The sequence below is a fragment of the Coregonus clupeaformis genome, chromosome 7 (genome assembly GCF_020615455.1).
Source record: "Coregonus clupeaformis isolate EN_2021a chromosome 7, ASM2061545v1, whole genome shotgun sequence".
Classification (NCBI taxonomy): Eukaryota; Metazoa; Chordata; class Actinopteri; order Salmoniformes; family Salmonidae; genus Coregonus; species Coregonus clupeaformis.
Genome location: NC_059198.1, coordinates 10,817,705 through 10,836,526, shown reverse-complemented (window position 1 = coordinate 10,836,526; position 18,822 = coordinate 10,817,705). Strand labels below are relative to the sequence as shown.

Below are 18,822 nucleotides of genomic sequence, written 5' to 3'. Positions count from 1 at the left end.
CTAAACTCTCAGCTGACATCCTTCTCTTCGTAAGACGGACGTTTTCTGTCAGCTGAAGGCCAATGGACTGCAGAGGCCAAAAAGCTGGTGCCTTCCATAGATGAGGCTGCTCTTCAGATGGAAATCTTGGAGATGGGAACATCTGATTTGCTCAAAGCTCAACACAAGGATGCACTGGTGAGTGACTTTTGGATCAACGTGGTTCCCCAAGCTCGTTTTAAAAACACCAGAGATATTGCAATGCTCCTACTCACGATGTTCCCCTCAACATACATCTGTGAATCAGCATTTTCTTCAATGAATGCTATCAAGAGCCAGGACAGAAAGACTCTCAGATTCACATCTTGGACAGTGCCTCAGGATTGCCACAACAGAATACAAGCCTGACATCAGAAAGGTTGCCTCATCCCGTCGCTCTCACTTCTCTCACTGATTGGTGAGTGAACCAGATCCAATTATTTTTTTGCTATTTTTCAATCTTCTTGTGGTATAATAATTATTACAATGAAATAACCATTTCATATTTAATAGCATGTTTCCTACTAAATATGCTACACAGCTTAAATAAATGTAAATGGCATCCAACTAGTTTTAAATGTTTAAATGTAATTTTAAATGTAATACACAGCAATAAAAAAATTATACACAAATAAAAGCTAATTAATTATATTGTCACATTAATATCAAACACTTTTGGTTGTTAACAGCTTGATATTATTTGGTTCACATATTTATTTTAAAAGTTTAAAAACTAATGTGGCATATTCTGATAACACATTTGAAAAGTACCTAACTAAAAATCTCTGTCTGTCTGTGTTTGTCCTTGTCAGTAACCGGCTGAGGTGGATGTGGTGGAGGAGTCACACGCAGGACACAGAAGCTAAGTCAACCGACTTTACTGCACAAAACAATAAACAAGACACTGACCTCAAACAAAACAGGAGGCGAGTGATACGCACCAGTGCGTAAAATACAATACTCCAAGCGCACGAAAACACACAGTGCGACAGACCAGGAAAATACAAAACACGAGCAGCACCAAAATGACAGGCGAACAATAACACACAACACACGACTAACAAAACGAGAAACTTATAGGGGACATCATTAACCCAAACGGAAACAGGTGTACAATAAAGACGAAACCAATCAAACATCGATAACATACAACGGTGGTAGCTAGTACTCCGGGGACGACGACCGCCGAAGCCTGCCCGAGCAAGGAGGAGGAGCAGCCTCGGCCGAAACCGTGACAGTCCTTCTGTCTCTTCTCTTAGAAAGACCGCCTGAACGCAGATATCCAAAGCATGGGCGTTCCAGACAGAAGTGGGCGCTGTGTGTGTGTGTGTGTGAATGTGTTTGCTGGACTTTTTGTTTGCACAGAATATGCTCCAGGGGCATTTCATAATTAAATAGTTGGTTTTGGACTAATTTAGTATTTTTCTCTTATGTGACTCCTAACACCACTACTAATAATTATAAAATCACAATAGAAGTGAAAACTCATAAAACTGTCGCCAAAAAAAAAAAAACGTTGGCCCTCGGCTTGGCATGCCTGACCAAATTTGGCCCTTTTGGAAATCTAATTGGGGAACCCTGGTGTAGGGGATGAGAAATACAGCAGCCAGCCCTCTCACATACACAGCATTATTGTAGTTCATTACATCCTTGATAGAATCAATTAGCGTTTACGTATTCACAATTGACAATGGGTTTTGCTGCATCAATTCCCAGAGATCTCTTTACACACACACCACATGTTTGCAGACCATGAGAAGGGATCAGGGCTTTGGTCCATGGCTATCAGCTAGAAGGAGGCAGAGCTGACAAACATAGACTGACAGTTATGCCACCGCTGAAGGTCATGGGAGAACAGAACACAGTTCAGCCCCACCGTATCAGCTCAACACAAGCCCTTCAGAGCCAGAGGAGAGAGAGGGGACAGATATAGTAGTGCTATTGGAGAACTGGTACTAGGACTTATATGAAAATAGCAAAAGCATAGTCCTATATGCTTCAAATATACAAGGGGGAAAACAACCATAGCACTCAATAGAAGGATAGCCTTGGTCCTATTTCAGTGGCACTTGATTGATGCCAAACACAACACAGCGACCACATCAGCTACTGCTGGTTTGAAGCCTCTCCTCCCTCTTTACATTTGACATGGTCCAGGAACAACTGGCCTTACAAATGGAGCTCTGATTTAATTTGGCATTAACTCGACATCTGCTGCTTCTGCGGTGGAGAGAGGTGATTCACCATGAGATCATCAAGGGATATTTCTGGAACGAGTCAGTCAGTGGACATCATCACTCTTCTTCTTCCAACATGGTTCAGTGGAGATTGGAGAGTGATGTAATGAACTGCATGTTGAACTGCAGAGGGAGTCTCTATATGAGCCTGTTTACAGTTGGGTAAATCTATTTGAATGCAATCACTTTTTGACAGCACCCCTTTTGATTTGAACAAAACTTTCCATAAATGTTTGCCCAATGTGGAAGTACTAAAAGTGACTTTTTGGACCTAGATGCCAAAACATTCAAGAGATAAAGGTGCTAAAGTTCACCTATTTTGCATACCCCACCATAACATCAGATATCCATGTCTTCATCACTAGAAAAGATAAACGGTTGAGATTGATAACATTTAAAAGCTTACAAACAGGGTTGTCAAACTATTTTATAATTTCTTTAAAAAACATTTAATACAAATGTCATTTTTAAACCTTAAATGTGAATTATCTAAAAACGTGTCAACTATTTTTTTTTTCATATTCACATGTTGTAGCTTAGACCCTATTTTGCATCATCTGAGGTTTTTGTGTTGTGCCCGCCATCAGTTTTTGCTGATAAATGTACTAAAATTGAATAAAATTGAAATTTCTACTTTCAAATGGTGCCACAAAGATGGTTGGAGGCTGGTGGGAGGAGCGATAGGAGGACGGGCTCATTGTAACGGCTGGCATGGAAATCAATGGAACGGTATCAAACACATCAAACATAATTGCTCATGTAAGTCGCTCTGGATAAGAGCGTCTGCTAAATGACTAAAATGTAAATGTAAACATATGGAAACCACGTCTGACACCGTTCCATTGATTCCATTCCAGCCATTACAATGAGCCTGTCCTCCTATAGCGCCTCCAACCAGCCTCCTCTGGAACACACATCAGAGAATTGAATTGGAATATCGGTTGTTTTAAATTATACTGTCAATCCTCCATAGGAAACCTATTGAAATCATATAAATATGGATCATAGAATAGACATGACCATTTAAGTTGAAATTCAAAAGTGGGTGGACCGGCCGCCATGTTTGTGGTAGTAATTAGAAGTAAAAATGTAAATTCAAGTTAAATGTCAATGGTGTACCAGCGAAATTAGAGTGATCTATGATTGAAATTACACCCACCTTGTATTCAAGAGCATGTTGTCTCTCAACCGATGGCTGGCACACCACAAAAACCTCAGATGATGTAAAGTAGGGTCTAAGCTACAACATACAGTGGGGAAAAAAAGTATTTAGTCAGCCACCAATTGTGCAAGTTCTCCCACTTAAAAAGATGAGAGAGGCCTGTCATTTTCATCATAGGTACACGTCAACTATGACAGACAAATGGAGATTTTTTTCCCAGAAAATCACATTGTAGGATTTTTAATGAATTTATTTGCAAATTATGGTGGAAAATAAGTATTTGGTCACCTACAAACAAGCAAGATTTCTGGCTCTCACAGACCTGTAACTTCTTCTTTAAGAGGCTCCTCTGTCCTCCACTCGTTACCTGTATTAATGGCACCTGTTTGAACTTGTTATCAGTATACAAGACACCTGTCCACAACCTCAAACAGTCACACTCCAAACTCTACTATGGCCAAGACCAAAGAGCTGTCAAAGGACACCAGAAACAAAATTGTAGACCTGCACCAGGCTGGGAAGACTGAATCTGCAATAGGTAAGCAGCTTGGTTTGAAGAAATCAACTGTGGGAGCAATTATTAGGAAATGGAAGACATACAAGACCACTGATAATCTCCCTCGATCTGGGGCTCCACGCAAGATCTCACCCCGTGGGGTCAAAATGATCACAAGAACGGTGAGCAAAAATCCCAGAACCAGACGTGGGGACCTAGTGAATGACCTGCAGAGAGCTGGGACCAAAGTAACAAAGCCTACCATCAGTAACACACTACGCCGCCAGGGACTCAAATCCTCCAGTGCCAGACGTGTCCCCCTGCTTAAGCCAGTACATGTCCAGGCCCGTCTGAAGTTTGCTAGAGTGCATTTGGATGATCCAGAAGAGGATTGGGAGAATGTCATATGGTCAGATGAAACCAAAATAGAACTTTTTGGTAAAAACTCGTCGTGTTTGGAGGACAAAGAATGCTAAGTTGCATCCAAAGAACACCATACCTACTGTGAAGCATGGGGGTGGAAACATCATGCTTTGGGGCTGTTTTTCTGCAAAGGGACCAGGACAACTGATCCGTGTAAAGGAAATAATGAATGGGGCCATGTATCATGAGATTTTGAGTGAAAACCTCCTTCCATCAGCAAGGGCATTGAAGATGAAACGTGGCTGGGTCTTTCAGCATGACAATGATCCCAAATACACCGCCCGGGCAACGAAGGAGTGGCTTCGTAAGAAGCATTTCAAGGTCCTGGAGTGCCCTAGCCAGTCTCCAGATCTCAACCCCATAGAGAATCTTTGGAGGGAGTTGAAAGTCCGTGTTGCCCAGCGACAGCCCCAAAACATCACAACCAAAATACCAGCAACAGTGTGTGAAAACCTTGTGAAGACTTACAGAAAACGTTTGACCTGTGTCATTGCCAACAAAGGGTATATAACATAGTATTGTGAAACTTTTGTTATTGACCAAATACTTATTTTCCACCATAATTTGCAAATAAATTCATTAAAAATCCTACAATGTGATTTTCTGGAATTTTTTTTCTAATTTTGTCTGTCATAGTTGACGTGTACCTATGATGAAAATTACAGGCCTCTCTCATCTTTTTAAGTGGGAGAACTTGCACAATTGGTGGCTGACTAAATACTTTTCCCCCCCACTGTATGTGAATACTAAAAAATCTGAGTTTACGCTTTTAGATAATTGACATTAAAGGTCAAAACAAAAAGCTGATTTATTATTAAATATATACTTTTTAAATTATAAAGTAGTTTGACAATCCTGTTTGTAGGCTTTTAAATTATATCAAACTCAACTGTTTATATTTTCCAATGATGAAGACATGGATGTCTCATGGTATGGTAGGGTATGCAAAATGGCTTGGAGCACCTCCATCTCCTAAATGTATTGACATTCTGGTCCAAAAAGTCACTTTCTGACCACTTCTTCCCCGGGCAAACATGTATGGAAAGTTTTGTTTAAAATCAAAAGGGATGCTGTCAAAAAGTGATTGAATTCAAATGGATTTACCCAGTTAGAAAATAGCCCAAGTATGTGAAGTAAGATCTTCGTCTCTTCGACATCAGATTTGCAACTTTTGCTTACACTATCCTATCTATCCTGTACATTGGACACAGCAGCACATTGGAGATTGACCTTCTTACCCAAGCAATTCCACCTGGTGTAGCCTAGGCAAAAAATTGGCCAGTACTCAAGCAAGTACCCCATTGGTAAACTTCTAGGAATTGAGAGGTCTAATTGTGGTCACTCTAGGCTCAAAGTGACTGAACTCTCTTCTTTTCTGGTTAACTGCGGGGGTGGAGGGGGTGGATTGGGACAGTGTTTGCTATAACAACACACTTAAAGCTCATACCATTTCACTTGAACGGTAGTAGCTGTTCTTCAGATTATAATTGCTCGCTATGAGAGTGTAAGTAAATCTGAGTTGTGAGGTTGCGTGCTGCTGGCTTCAAACTCTCTTCAAGTGGCTAAATATGACATCAGGCACACATAGAGATGCAGCTATTTCAGTGGACAAATGGGTCAACTAGTTACGTTGGGCAACAACACTACAGTCAACATGGATGATTGCCCACCACAGAAACGCAAACCTTTTCTAAATAAATAAAGAAGTGGAAATAGGATGTGACCGTGACCACAGGTTGTCACACAAATATACAGTTTATAGCCTATTCAAAGTATGGAGCAAATAAAATCATGGATGTGTCTGTTATTGGTCCTTCTTTAATAGCCTACAAAGTGACAAGTACCACTCCAATATAAAGATAGGCCTGCATCTCAGTATAAAGTAATAAGGAATTTGCTTTCACCTGGCCAAATAGTTTGTTTAAATCAGTAATGGCGAGTAGATAAGGAGAAGAGAAGACACCCTGTTAAGATGCAGCACCCCAAGAAGGAAATCCCTCTCTGTCAACAAACTGAGACCCTGGCTGGCCTCCCCGTGTCCTATATTCTTGAGTCAGTCACCTAATGCGGAGTTGGTTCCCTGTGACACTATTAAATGCCTAGAGTAGGGTATGGCCTGATATGTCTATGTTAGAGCACTCTTTAGTGGGGATTTTCCACATCTAGCGAGAATTCTGGTTATTTCTATGAAGATGTCACACACTATAAAAGACAACATGAGACTCACAGCCTTACTTAGGGCCATCAATGGATGGATCAATTAATAAGCCACAAAAAAAAAATACTTGACTGTATCTGATGCAGTGTTGTTTCAAACAGTGGCATGGGGATTGATCCAGGTATGTCCATTTCAACACAGTGAATCACATTACTAAATAAACTCTGTCCTCACAGTCACCTGTAGAATGTTCTATGGCTGTACTGTGACTTTCTCCAAAACAATTCTACTTGATTACCGACAATGGTAGGCAACTCTGCCACCAGGTAACCTAACCTACAGGAGGGGTGGGGTTAAGGCCGATGATGTAATGCCTTCCAGTTGTGGAACCTCGGTCTGGGGGAGGTAATTTGAGAACGCACTGAAAGTTAAAAAAAAAAAAAAGACAATTTTGCACAAAACATACTTTTTTTGCACTTTGGTGTGTGTACTTTAGTGCATTTATACTGGGAATGTTCAAAAAAATCGCTGGAGTCTGTCTTTAATAGCCACCTGAGCACAGAGCATGATTTTAAAGGATGAGTGCTTGTTGTTAATCGTTGGTGCAAAAGCTGATTAATTTGAACAAATACTGCATCTTCCCCCATCTGTCAAATGTCAACCGTTAAGAACTAGCCATACTCTTTTAGCCTTTTGTAAGACATTGGGATATAATCCTCATTATTGTGGGGGTGATAGCCCCCACAATAGCATGGCATTGGTTGAAGCTCAATGTTAAATTCAAATCTTCCTACCATCATATCTAAGCCAATATGACACCAATGTCAATGAAAATTTGCGAATCAACTTGGAGGTCAAATCAAATCAAATTTGATTTGCCACATGCGCCGAATACAACAGGTGTAGACATTACCGTGAAATGCTTACTTACAGCCCTTAACCAACAATACATTTATTTCTTAATAAAAAAGTAAATTAAAACAACAAAAAAAGTGTTGAGAAAAAAAGAGCAGAAGTAAAATAAAATAACAGTAGGGAGGCTATATACAGGGGGGTTCCAGTGCAGAGTCAATGTGCGGGGGCACCGGCTAGTTGACGTAATATTTACATGTGGGTACAGTTAAAGTGACTATGCATAAATAATTAACAGAGTAGCAGCAGCGTAAAAAGACGCAACACACATGACAACTCGTCATGATCTGTCCGGCCGTTACAGAGAACCACATACCAGATTTTTAACAGGGTTGTTAGCATTGGGAAAAAAATACAATTTCTTGCCCCGACCTAGCTCTATATCTAGTCATTGTATAAGAACGAGACTACAGCGTCCATAAAGTGACCATTAGACCTGCCACCTTTTGGACTGAATAAGTTTGTAGGGGCAACTGTTTTGATTAAATGTATCGCTCTTACGTGCAGAAACGATTTGCTACGTTTTTGTAGAATTTATGACAATGCTAACATATTTTCAGTCGAATCTCAAGAGTTCTAAAACCGGACCAAAGCACTTTGGTTGCGCAGCAACAGCGCTAGTAGCTAGCTAACACCAGTTGGATGAGAGCTACAAGCAAAGGAAGCTAGCTATACTTTGCTATGGAAGGTTTTTCACATGGCTGAAGTAATCTGTGTAAACTGTTGGCCTTAACACTTGTGTGTAATCAAAGCACAAACAAATAAGCACAAATAAGTTAGTGAAAGTCCGTGGCTGTTATTGCCAGTTACCTAGCCAACTAACATTAGCTAGCAACGTTAGCTAGCTAGCTACAAGCCAACAAGGCTGTAACGTTAGCTGCATGGACTGATCATGCATTCAATGTTGACAATATCTCCCACATCCTTCCACAAAGCACAGCTAGCTAAGTAAAGTTCATAATCAACACCAAACTTTGGGAAACTCCTAATGTATAATACATGCAATGGGCATTGCTCATCTAACAATAGCGTTAGCTAACGTTACTCCATACATACACTAGTCAGGTTGATTATATTTGTGTATTCTCCAGGAGCGAGCTTGCTCAATTGTCTCGTTTAAAAGAGATCAGGGACATTTTTTCCAGTTTACTCCATATTGGCTTAAATGTGTTTCTGGTTTTTCGCTTCCCCTCTGGAAAATCAGATGTTAATATTAAATCAATACTAATAACTACATTATTTCTGTTGCCATTGTGTATTTTTACTTTACTTGTATTGCTGTGTTATGCTGTATTATAATATTGTATAATAACGTTGCATAATCACCTTCCGGTGCAAAAACCATGGAAATTAAAAAACGGATGTTTTAAGTGAGAAGTATACATTGGTCTGAAGCCGAAAAAGAAAGGAAAATGACATGAGCACCACAATGCCTACTCCACACATGTTTTCCAGCCTACAGCTTTGACCTACTACAGTAGCTATGTTTGTCTATTGTACTTAAAACAATGAGTATGCAGGTTGCTAAGGATTCAAACCTTCTCAAACAGCCTAATTCATACTCTTCAGTGGAATGATGGACTTTACAGTATCCTGTTCTTAAAATAATGTATGTACTGTATATCATTAGGCTGTATATATTTTTAGATATAGGCCTATTGTAAATGTGTAAATTCAAATACACACAACTTTAAGCTACATATTCATTTGACAATTAACTGCCCATTGATCAGCACAGCAATTGATAAAACAGGACCATGTTTGCAAAACAAGTGTTTCTGAGCTTATGTCAATATTACACAGGTAAGCTAACGGTTACAGAAATCAGGAATGCAGGCAGGCTCTATAGACCTCTATATGAGTGACTGTGTCCAACACATCACCACCCGGTGTTATGTTGGGCACCTACTGACCAAAAAAAGATTTAGAAATATTTATCTCAATTGCTAAAAAAAAAAAGTTCAGGAAATACAGGCAGGCACCACATTACTACAAGACAAAACATATCGCTCAATCAAGCATGATGGTCTTGTAAGTATAAAAGAAAAGCTTGTTTTCATATAATTTAAAAAAGCTTGAAAAGGTAGTGCAATGGGATTAGTGTGGTGTGTGAACAATCACATTATTGTGGGAGCACCTCCTCTTAAGTGTGTGAATTAGGCTGTTTGAGAAGGTTTGAATCCTAAGCAACCTGCATACACATTGTTTGAAGTGCAATAGACCAACAGCTGTGAGCTGGAAAAATGTGGTAGAGCATGGGTGGAGTAGGCATTGTGGTGCTCATGTGAATTTCCTTTATTTTCTGGCTTCAGACAAATGCATACTTCTCAGTTAAAACATAGTTTTTTGTTTTTAAATTGTCATAAGGAGCCAGTGGAATTTTCAAGGACTCACGATCTGGAAAATCAGTGCACATACTCAAAAAAATAACTTTCCCAGTTGTGCAAATTCCCCCTTAGTATCCTCAAACACACGGTTCTCATGCAAATCCCTTTTTTGCTGATTACAACGCTTTCCTTTCCCTGAGGTTATGTGGCTGATGGATTTATTGCCGGAGAGTGGAAAAGCTGAATCCCTCGTAAAGCTAATACAGATAGCAACTAAAACTCATCCAAGATTGTAAGCAACAAGTTCAATTTGAAAGGCAACAAGTTCAGTTTGAAAGGCAAGCATATACTGGTGTGTGTTGGTTATTATAGCCAGGCCTACTACAATTTATGAGTCTCTCGTCCTTTCTCTCCTTGAATGAATGAAAAACATTATGCACTTAGCCTAACTGTTAGTAGCTGGGTTTCTCAACTCTACAATATGTATATCTCATGGAGTTGTGAAAAACTTGCCTAAGCTTTTAGTAGCTTTAGTAGAATTTAACTCCAGTGTTTGACAATGTTATGTCAATGGAACTAAGATTGTAAAAAAAAAAAAACATATCCTTTTAGTCAGATATGTGACTAAGATTTTAGCAGCATTGCTTTTAGCAGTAGTCTAAGTTATCTACTATTTGACAGTTTACTATTAGTCAGTTTATCTAGTTTGAAAACATTTAGGCCTATGCTCACTAACACAAAACAAGATAATCAGATAATGGTAAAGGTGAATTCTAATGTTATGACATAAACTGTATGTTGTCAAAGGGCAACACCCATCACTAACTTGCTATTAATTGCTCCTCCCTGCTGTCAATCACGAGAGCACAAAATGACTTCTTGCATACACACGTTTGTCTTGCTAGCTAGCAGATACTTTTGCTTTTAAAACATCAGGAACATTCAGAGATGGATGAATATGGACAAAAACAGTACTTTGTCACATAGCATGAAGAGATTCACAACTGGCTAATGTTAGCTAGCTACGCTTATCTACACGCCTAACGTGCATCAAAAGCTAACTTGCTAGGTACAATATTAGGTAACTTGTTATTGCCAAGTTGGCTAACTAGATAGCTAGCTAGCTACCATTCTTTGGCTAAATAGCCAAACGTACTAACTGGCTGGCTAACTTGCCGTGCTCCTTGGCTACGAGCTATACTACGGTAGCTAGCTAGCTATAATGTGCAAACTTCACTGCTAGCTAGCTACCTAGCCCAACGGCTGGCAGATGGCGATATGGAGTCGTTTTTTATCTTACCGTCCAAACGCATTGTATGCAGCCGGCAATACATTTGGATCCCTCGTGGACCGGTTCGCACCTAAAACATTCTCCATTCAGGCTGCATAGGCTTCGATTTCCTCCTTAAATTTATTCAATGGCGAGAAGGCGAATGGGGAAAATATGCATGCTTTCCTTATGAAACATAATTTTCTACCACCACGCTAGTGGCTAAATGTTAATCCCAGGTGTATCGCGTTCAGCCAATTAGGTTGTAGCAGTCCGTTTTTTCACCCCTAACCAGCAGTGCTGTATCACATTAGTGGAAACCAAGACTGTTTTCAGGGCAGACCAGGTTGTAGCTAGATATGTTTGAGTCGCGTCGAGGACAATTTTAGCATTTTAGCTAATCCTAAACCTTTTGATTTTTTTTTTTTTTTTTTACTGACAAGCAAGCACTTATTTTATGGTCATTTTCACATTTTCATACATTCATATAATGTTTGGGAATTATGTAGGAGTAAGGCATTTGTGAAAATTGGGAAAGCTGCTGTACGTTTTGACAATTAATAGAAACTGCAGTAAATAAAACCATCTGTCTAGTTCCGGAGTCAGACCGGTGCGCCATAGCCAATCAGAGCTACAGTAGGTCTATATGCAAATAATCCATTTGCCACACAGGCAGTGTTGCCAACAATATTTAGCGAGTTTTCAGACCTCTCCAGCTACGTTTATTGTTAAAAGATTCTAGCGACAAATTCAGCTACTTACACAGGCCTGCCACCATTCACTTTGAACTGGACTGTGTGTTTACAGGCAGTAGCAACAGCGCAACTTTAGATAATTAGAAAGCATTCGCCAAAAGCCGCACAATACACCTGAATGTATTTCTGCAAATATGTAAATACCAGTCGTCTTATATTTGGGAACTTTACAGTCCTATTGCTCAAACAACCATGAAAAGGTAGTCTCTCTCCCCCTCAGTTGCCTACGTAAATCAACAACAACAAGATCAACAACTCATGTTAGCCAGAACGAGATGAGCGAAAATCTAACAAGGGAACAGTAACCCTTTCAAACTTTTTCAGTTTGTAGTTGGCTGTAAAAAAATTGCACTGATAAACTATGGAGAATAGTAGCCTGCTCGCCCTTCTGTAGCTTGCCTGCCAATGCATGCTTGTCCCAACCCACATTTTGACAACTGAATGGGAACTTGCCTGCATGCCCATTTGACCGATGCCAAATACATTTGATTGACAACTAAGAGATATGCTAACTGTAACAGTCGTTCAAGTTCAGCATAGCTAGCTAGCAAAGTGATTCACATTTCTTGCTAGCTCACCAAATGACACCTGCATCTCTAGCTGTAGCCACAGAAAAACAATATGGGGTGAAGTCGGCCACTCACCCACTTGTCCAATGACAACATCCTCCCAGCAGCTAGCTAGCTAACATTAGGCTCCATGTTATTTTCTTGCTAAATAAATAGCTACATAAATTGATAAGTTAGCATATTAGCCATGTAATGACTGAATTGTGATCGTTTCCCTTGATAGTTTGATTGTATTGACATTTCCAGCCTTGGTTACATTTGTCTGTTGTTGTCTAAAATACTGAGTCATTGAATCTGAAACAGTGCATCCCGAATGGCTGGAGGAAGCAAACAATGTGCCAGGCCAGCTGTGATTTACAACCTGATAGCAATATTTGTTGGACTACCAAGAAATGTATTGGTGAATTATATTAATCATGCATTGAACTGCATTGATCTATTCTGCCAACAATACCTCACTCTACGTCATGGAATGTTTTGTCAAATAGAACCTATTTTGAAAACCTCTTATAAAGTTAGTTTTGTGGCAAAAACTGGGAATTTGATATTTTTTACTGATATGATTGTCTGTTTGTTTCATATCTGCAAGTAGTTAAAACTATATCAGTTCCACTTTAACCTCATTCTCCTCAAAAGTCACTTCTGCTAGTCAAAAATATGCAGACCCGCCCTTGGTTTCCTCTAATGCGATACAGCGCTGCGTTAAAGCCAATTTATGCTTGATCTGGCCATGCATACTGGAGGCTCCGTATGGAGGGTGTGACGCAATTGAATAGCCTCCGGAGGTCAAATCGAGCACCGTACGGCAATGCCGTGCACCTTCCAAATGTTTTAACAATGCGGAGGGCTCCGCATTGACATGATTGGTTGACAGTAGGTGGGGGTGGTACATCCTGTATGAACGCAAACTCACTTCCTTGACAACAAACATGGAGAACTTTGACGTAAGGCTATCAGAACAAGTTCACAAATAAAAAACATATTTAAAGATACCTTGTGTAGGGATTTTAGAGGCACAAAAATGAGTTACTCTTGAAAAGAGATTGGGGAGGTAATCAGGATAGATGCGGTAAAGAGCACTGGGAAACGGACTCCAACATCTCAGAAGAGGTAAGGTCTTGTCATTTTGTTTAGCCAGTTGCTTATAATTAGCTGGATGGCTATAGAGATTAGCCCTGAATCGCTACGAGTGGTGCGGTGCAGACCAATTTATTGGATGCGTTTGACAGCTCCCCGAAGCACACGCAGTATGAATACTAAATCTCTATAGCCATCCAGCTAATTACAAGCATCTGGTTAAACGAAAAGACCTTACCTCTTTTGAGATGTTGGAGTCCATTTCCCGGTGCTTGACATAGGAGCTCAGCCAAGATAGCATGAAGTAAAAAGGCTGCACCGTTTTCCCACCTGCATCTTCATCCCGAATCTCCCCATTGCCCCCCCAGAAACATTAGCCTACATTAAGGCTATTGTTTAATATTTATATGTGTATTTCACATTATGTTGAGGTACAAATCAGAGTATAATGCTCAGCTGGTAGAGCACGGCGCTTGTAACGCCAAGGTAGTGGGTTCGAACCCCGGGACCACCCATACACAAAAAAATGGATGCACGCATGACTGTAAATCGCTTTGGATAAAAGCGTCTGCTAAATGGCATATTATTATTATTATATTATTAATGCTTGTATGGATGTCAACCCCAATACATGCTCATGTCATCAATCAACTGCATTACAGTTAAAAACTACTTTGACTACCACCACCGATTTCTGTATGCTAGTATGCTACCAGCGTATACGAATGGAAGTTAGCATTTAGCAGTCACTTTCTAAACCTGAAAAGGTGTTAACTTATCAAATCGTATTTGTCACATGCGCCGAATACAACAGGTGTAGATCTTACAGTGAAATGCTTACTTACAAGCCCTTAACCAACAATGCAGTTAAGAAAGAATACCAAAAAAAAAAAAAAAAAATACAATATAAAACAATACGAAATAAAAGTAACAAATAATTAAAGAGCAGCCGTAAAAATAACAATATGCAGCGAAAACAGCCAAATATATCCAAATCGGATTTTAGTAACCACATTGTGGGCCTGTTACAATACATCAATCATGACAGATTTGACAAATATCCACTTTGTTAGATCAGATTTGTTGAATGTGTGCCAATCCAGCATTCTTCTATCCCACACAGTCTGCACCGCATCTATCCCTATTAGCTCCCCAATCTCTTCCCAGGAGTTCAAACTAATTTGTGTCTTTGAAATCCCTACATGAGGTATCATAAAGATGTATTTTATTTGTGAACTTGTTCTGATAGCATAAATGTGACCCCTTACACAAAGCTGGGCGTATGTCGCACGTCACTACTTCACAGGAGATGCATTTGAACGTAATAAACATTTTTTTCTTCATCAAAATGTTTTTGTTGTTGTTCAAGAAGTCATTTCTGCAACATGTGAACTTTCATGTGCCTTAATAACAAACTTGTATGTAATCTGAAATATAAATAAAATGTGAAATCACAAAGCTGTTTAGACACAGAAAAAATACAGAATCTTGCCTAGCCATGATTGGTTGAAATAATGAGGGGGCTGGGACATTCACGAGAAAGAGAGTCCATTCTGTCACTCAAGGTTTCTCTGTCAAATGGCACATCCTGCTCTCTGCTACCACGGATATTTGAAAGATCCATTGGATTAACTAATATTTTCATCATGGACTACATGCAAAGTGTAGCTACAGCTTTCAATACCAGTGTTGTCCTGACTACAGCTGCTGGTATCGACACAGCTCTGTCTTCTGTGGCTAAAGCAGTCTGGACTGCTAATCCATACACCGGTAAGAGTCTACAGCTCAACTACGAAGATAGCTACATGCACATAGGCTACATTATTTTCTCAACTATATCAAAAAGTTGTTTTCATTGCTAGCTATATAGCTAGCTAGGTAGACAGTTGCATACAGGTACCATTATAGCTTGCTTCGTCCCACAATGAGCCATTGTTTACAGATGGCTTGTTGCGGGACGAAGCAACGGTAAGACAGCTAGCTGAATTGGACAGTTGCATTCTGCTGTTAATGTTGATTGCTGATGTGCTAAGGCATGCATGACGATAATCTTTTTCATGTTTGCCAGTTTGTCATGTTTAACTAGCTAGCTACCGAAAACAGCCACTGTGATGTGAATGCTAATCGATTAACAAGCTAACCAAACCCCATGTTACGTTATAGGGACAGCTGCTAAATTGAGAAGATCAGGATTACATGTCCTGCTCTAAAGATATCATAACATGACCTGAACCAAAATCACTCAAAAGATGTTATGATATAGGCCTAGATATTGTTTTTACCTAAGCCTTTGTGTGTTTTAAGTTTTTCCTAATTGTAGGCTACTACCTTCAGCACTTGAAGAAGATAATAAAGTATTTCATTGTTGAAATCTTAACCACTACCTCCCTGCTTTAGCACATGGCCACATTTGCATGTGTTCCCATGTGAATTATTTTACAAGATGGGTGGGTCTAAGGCTTTAGAGGTTGTGAACGATGCTAAATTGGCGTAAACAAAGAACAGCACTAGCTGTTCACTGTGAAAGGTTGTCTTTATTATACAACAATAGGCAATTTAATACTGTAAATGGCTTGCCTAATTGAGTAACTTGGTGAGATAATGTTCAGAGAATCCATTTTGACAATTTGGTGAAAGTATTCCTTTTCTAAATATATGTTTCCCAAGGATTAATGTAGAGCAAGTGTGAAAATCACAGCTAAATGTTTCAATGCCCTTTTCTCCTAAATGGGATTATACATTTATCACCATATTTCCTCCAACTACAATGTACAATATGCCATTTGGAGCTCTGAGTCTGTACTTTTATCCATTGTAAAAAACAATTTCAAAATGTGGAACATAAGACTAAAAGAGATGGTGGGTCACAAATTGGCTTTTTGGGGTGAAAAAAAAGACTGCTCAGTACCGCACCGCCGTGCACCTCCCAAATTGTGTAACAATGCTGAGGGCTCCCTATAGATTTGATTTAATTTATTAGGATACCCATTAGCCGACGCTAATAGCTCCGCATTGACATGATTGGTTGAGGGTAGGTGGGGGCGGGAGGTCCTGTATAAACACAAACTCACTTCCTTGACAACAGCTCTGCTAAACGCAAGAAGTATGAATGCCCCGACTTCTACAGAGGCCGTATAGCAGTAAACGCTGTACTCCACTGCAGGTGCCAGATTGACCATGCAGAGCTTTTAACGCAGCAGGCATAAAAGAAACGGAACCCCTGGTCTGATAGATTCAACCTGATTGGCTGAACGTGATACACAACATCCGGGATTACCAGTTAGCATGGTGGTGGAAAATTGTGTTTCATAAGGAAAATACGCATATTTTCCCAATTTCATACGGAAAGTATGCCTATTTTTCTTGCCATTATATAAAGTTGAGGAAATTGAAGCCTATGCAGCCTGAATGGAGAATGTTTTAGATACGAACCAGTCGATGCTGTACTCCCTCTAGTCGGAACCATAACGTGATCTCTATCTAGGCTATCTCAGGGGTTTCCCAAACTCGGTCCTGCACTACTAGTACACAGCTGATTAAAATATCCAACTCATAATCGTACTTTGATTATTTGAATCTGTGCTAGGGCAAACAAAAACGTGTACCTAGGTGGGCCTCATGACCGAGTTTGGGAAACCCTGATCTAGCTAGCGGCGTCAGTGCAGAGGCCCAAAACTCTATTTAGAGAGAAAGTTAACTCATTTGTTTTACATTTACATCATTTAGCAGACGCTCTTATCCAGAGCAACTTTGTTAGCTTGCCACTAATTTTGCAGCTAGCTAATGGTCGTCACTAGTTACTACAGCCACAGTCATAATTATGGCTAAACCCCGCCTATTTCTAAAATCTGATTTTAAACCTAACCTTACCAGACTGCTAACCTTAAATTAAGACAAAAGCTCATTTTTGTTTTAATGAATTTTTATGATAACCTTTGTGGCTGTGTGGTAACTAGTGACAACCCCAGTTAACGTTAGCTAACACACTAGTCAATCAAACTGCTAATCAATGTTACCTGGGCGTTTATTCTGCGCTGATTCTGCTGTCTCTCGTCCTCTATAGCAAGTTCAATTTTGTCCAGTTGCTCTAGAACTGTTTCTCTTTGATGAAAAGGGAACGCTGGATGCAGGGAGGCCATAGTAAAAAGCAGCGCCAACTGCTCCAAGGGTCCGATCGCTGCCTCCATTGGAAGCCCGCAATTCTGTTCTATTCTCCCGAACGCTTTCCCGTCCACACACGGAGAATGGAACGGGTGCTGTTGAGAGTCCTTGAAGGGCGAAACAGAGTAGCCATAGTTTTTGTAGAACAAGGAGGGATCCACATGGCTCAGTATCCGAAATAGTATTCCCGCACACTCCCTGCTGTCAGATCCCAGAAGAGACAAGCAGACCAGCAGTTTGGAGCGCACGACAGGGTCGATAACATTTGATAAAATGGCCAAATCATTCGGACTGTTGGCCCTTATCTCGACATCCCGTAGAACGTGGTTATCTTTCCGTGCCAGGTCCTCCAGACAGGAGCCCAAAAACCGGAGCTCGAGTGGCTGGCACATATGCAGCAGTCCGCACATAAACTCGATCCGCTTGGCAGGATTTAGATGCAAACCAAACCACTCGAAAACGGTCTCTTTATCCAATTGAGATGGATATCCTGGGTGTCTAGAAGAACCTTCGAGCCTGTCAGAGACCGTGGGAGAGACAGATCTTGGAATATGGAGATCCGGCTGTTCCTCGGCCGTATCGTCTCCTTCTGCCTCCGCAGTTCTCATGGGCAGCTTCATTTTAAGCATTATCAGCTCGACTAGAAAGGCTTCAAGGCGTAAATTACGGGTTTATATACATCCTTTGATCGTCGAATCGTTTTTTAAAGCAGAATCAACGGAGGAAAATAAATGTTTCTGTGTTTTGTAATAATCACAGTGACTCGGCGACAAGCTGTAGTTTTCTCCACTGTAGACGGCACTCTGGTGACCTGTCAATCACTCACAAACCCCTCCCCTTTCCATATAAGCATTCTGGGTCCTGAACGTTTGTTGTTACGCAAGTGTCATAACAACTTGAGTTTATCGTTTTAGTTTATTTATCTACAAGCTAGGTAGAACTCAAATGTGTAGAGAAAGCTACATTTTAGATGTATGTAATTTTTAATCTGTAGTATCTTATGAAATGGCAGGCCTATATTATGTGATAGGCAATGTGCAACTCATCATTTTTTTTTTTTTTGTAATGTGTTAACTACAAAGGTAGTCTAAAAATGTTTTATTAATAGCCGATGTTTTCAGTACTCAATTTATTACAGTATACACTACAGTTTCATGTATTCACTCAAATGCTTGGGCCTAAAGCAAAGGTTAAAATTATATATGTGTATTCAGGTATATTATCTTCTCTTGATTTAGCTATTTAAGCATGTAAATG

General features: G+C 40.0%; 1 protein-coding gene across 6 annotated transcripts in view; it reads right to left on the bottom strand.

The window, feature by feature from the left end:
* Window positions 1-18,364, bottom strand: part of LOC121569125 (zinc finger CCHC domain-containing protein 2) — a 75,493-nt gene extending 57,129 nt beyond the window's left edge. For all 6 annotated transcript variants that reach the window (XR_006001331.2, XM_041879781.2, XM_041879785.2 and 3 more), the window contains exon 1: window positions 17,421-18,364. Coding sequence is in view for 5 of the 6 variants with exons in the window: in XM_041879781.2 (XP_041735715.1) it covers window positions 17,421-18,194 (774 nt within the window). In the remaining variant the exon portion in view is untranslated. The remainder of the gene's footprint in view (window positions 1-17,420) is intronic.
* Between the last annotated feature and the right edge of the window lie 458 nt (window positions 18,365-18,822).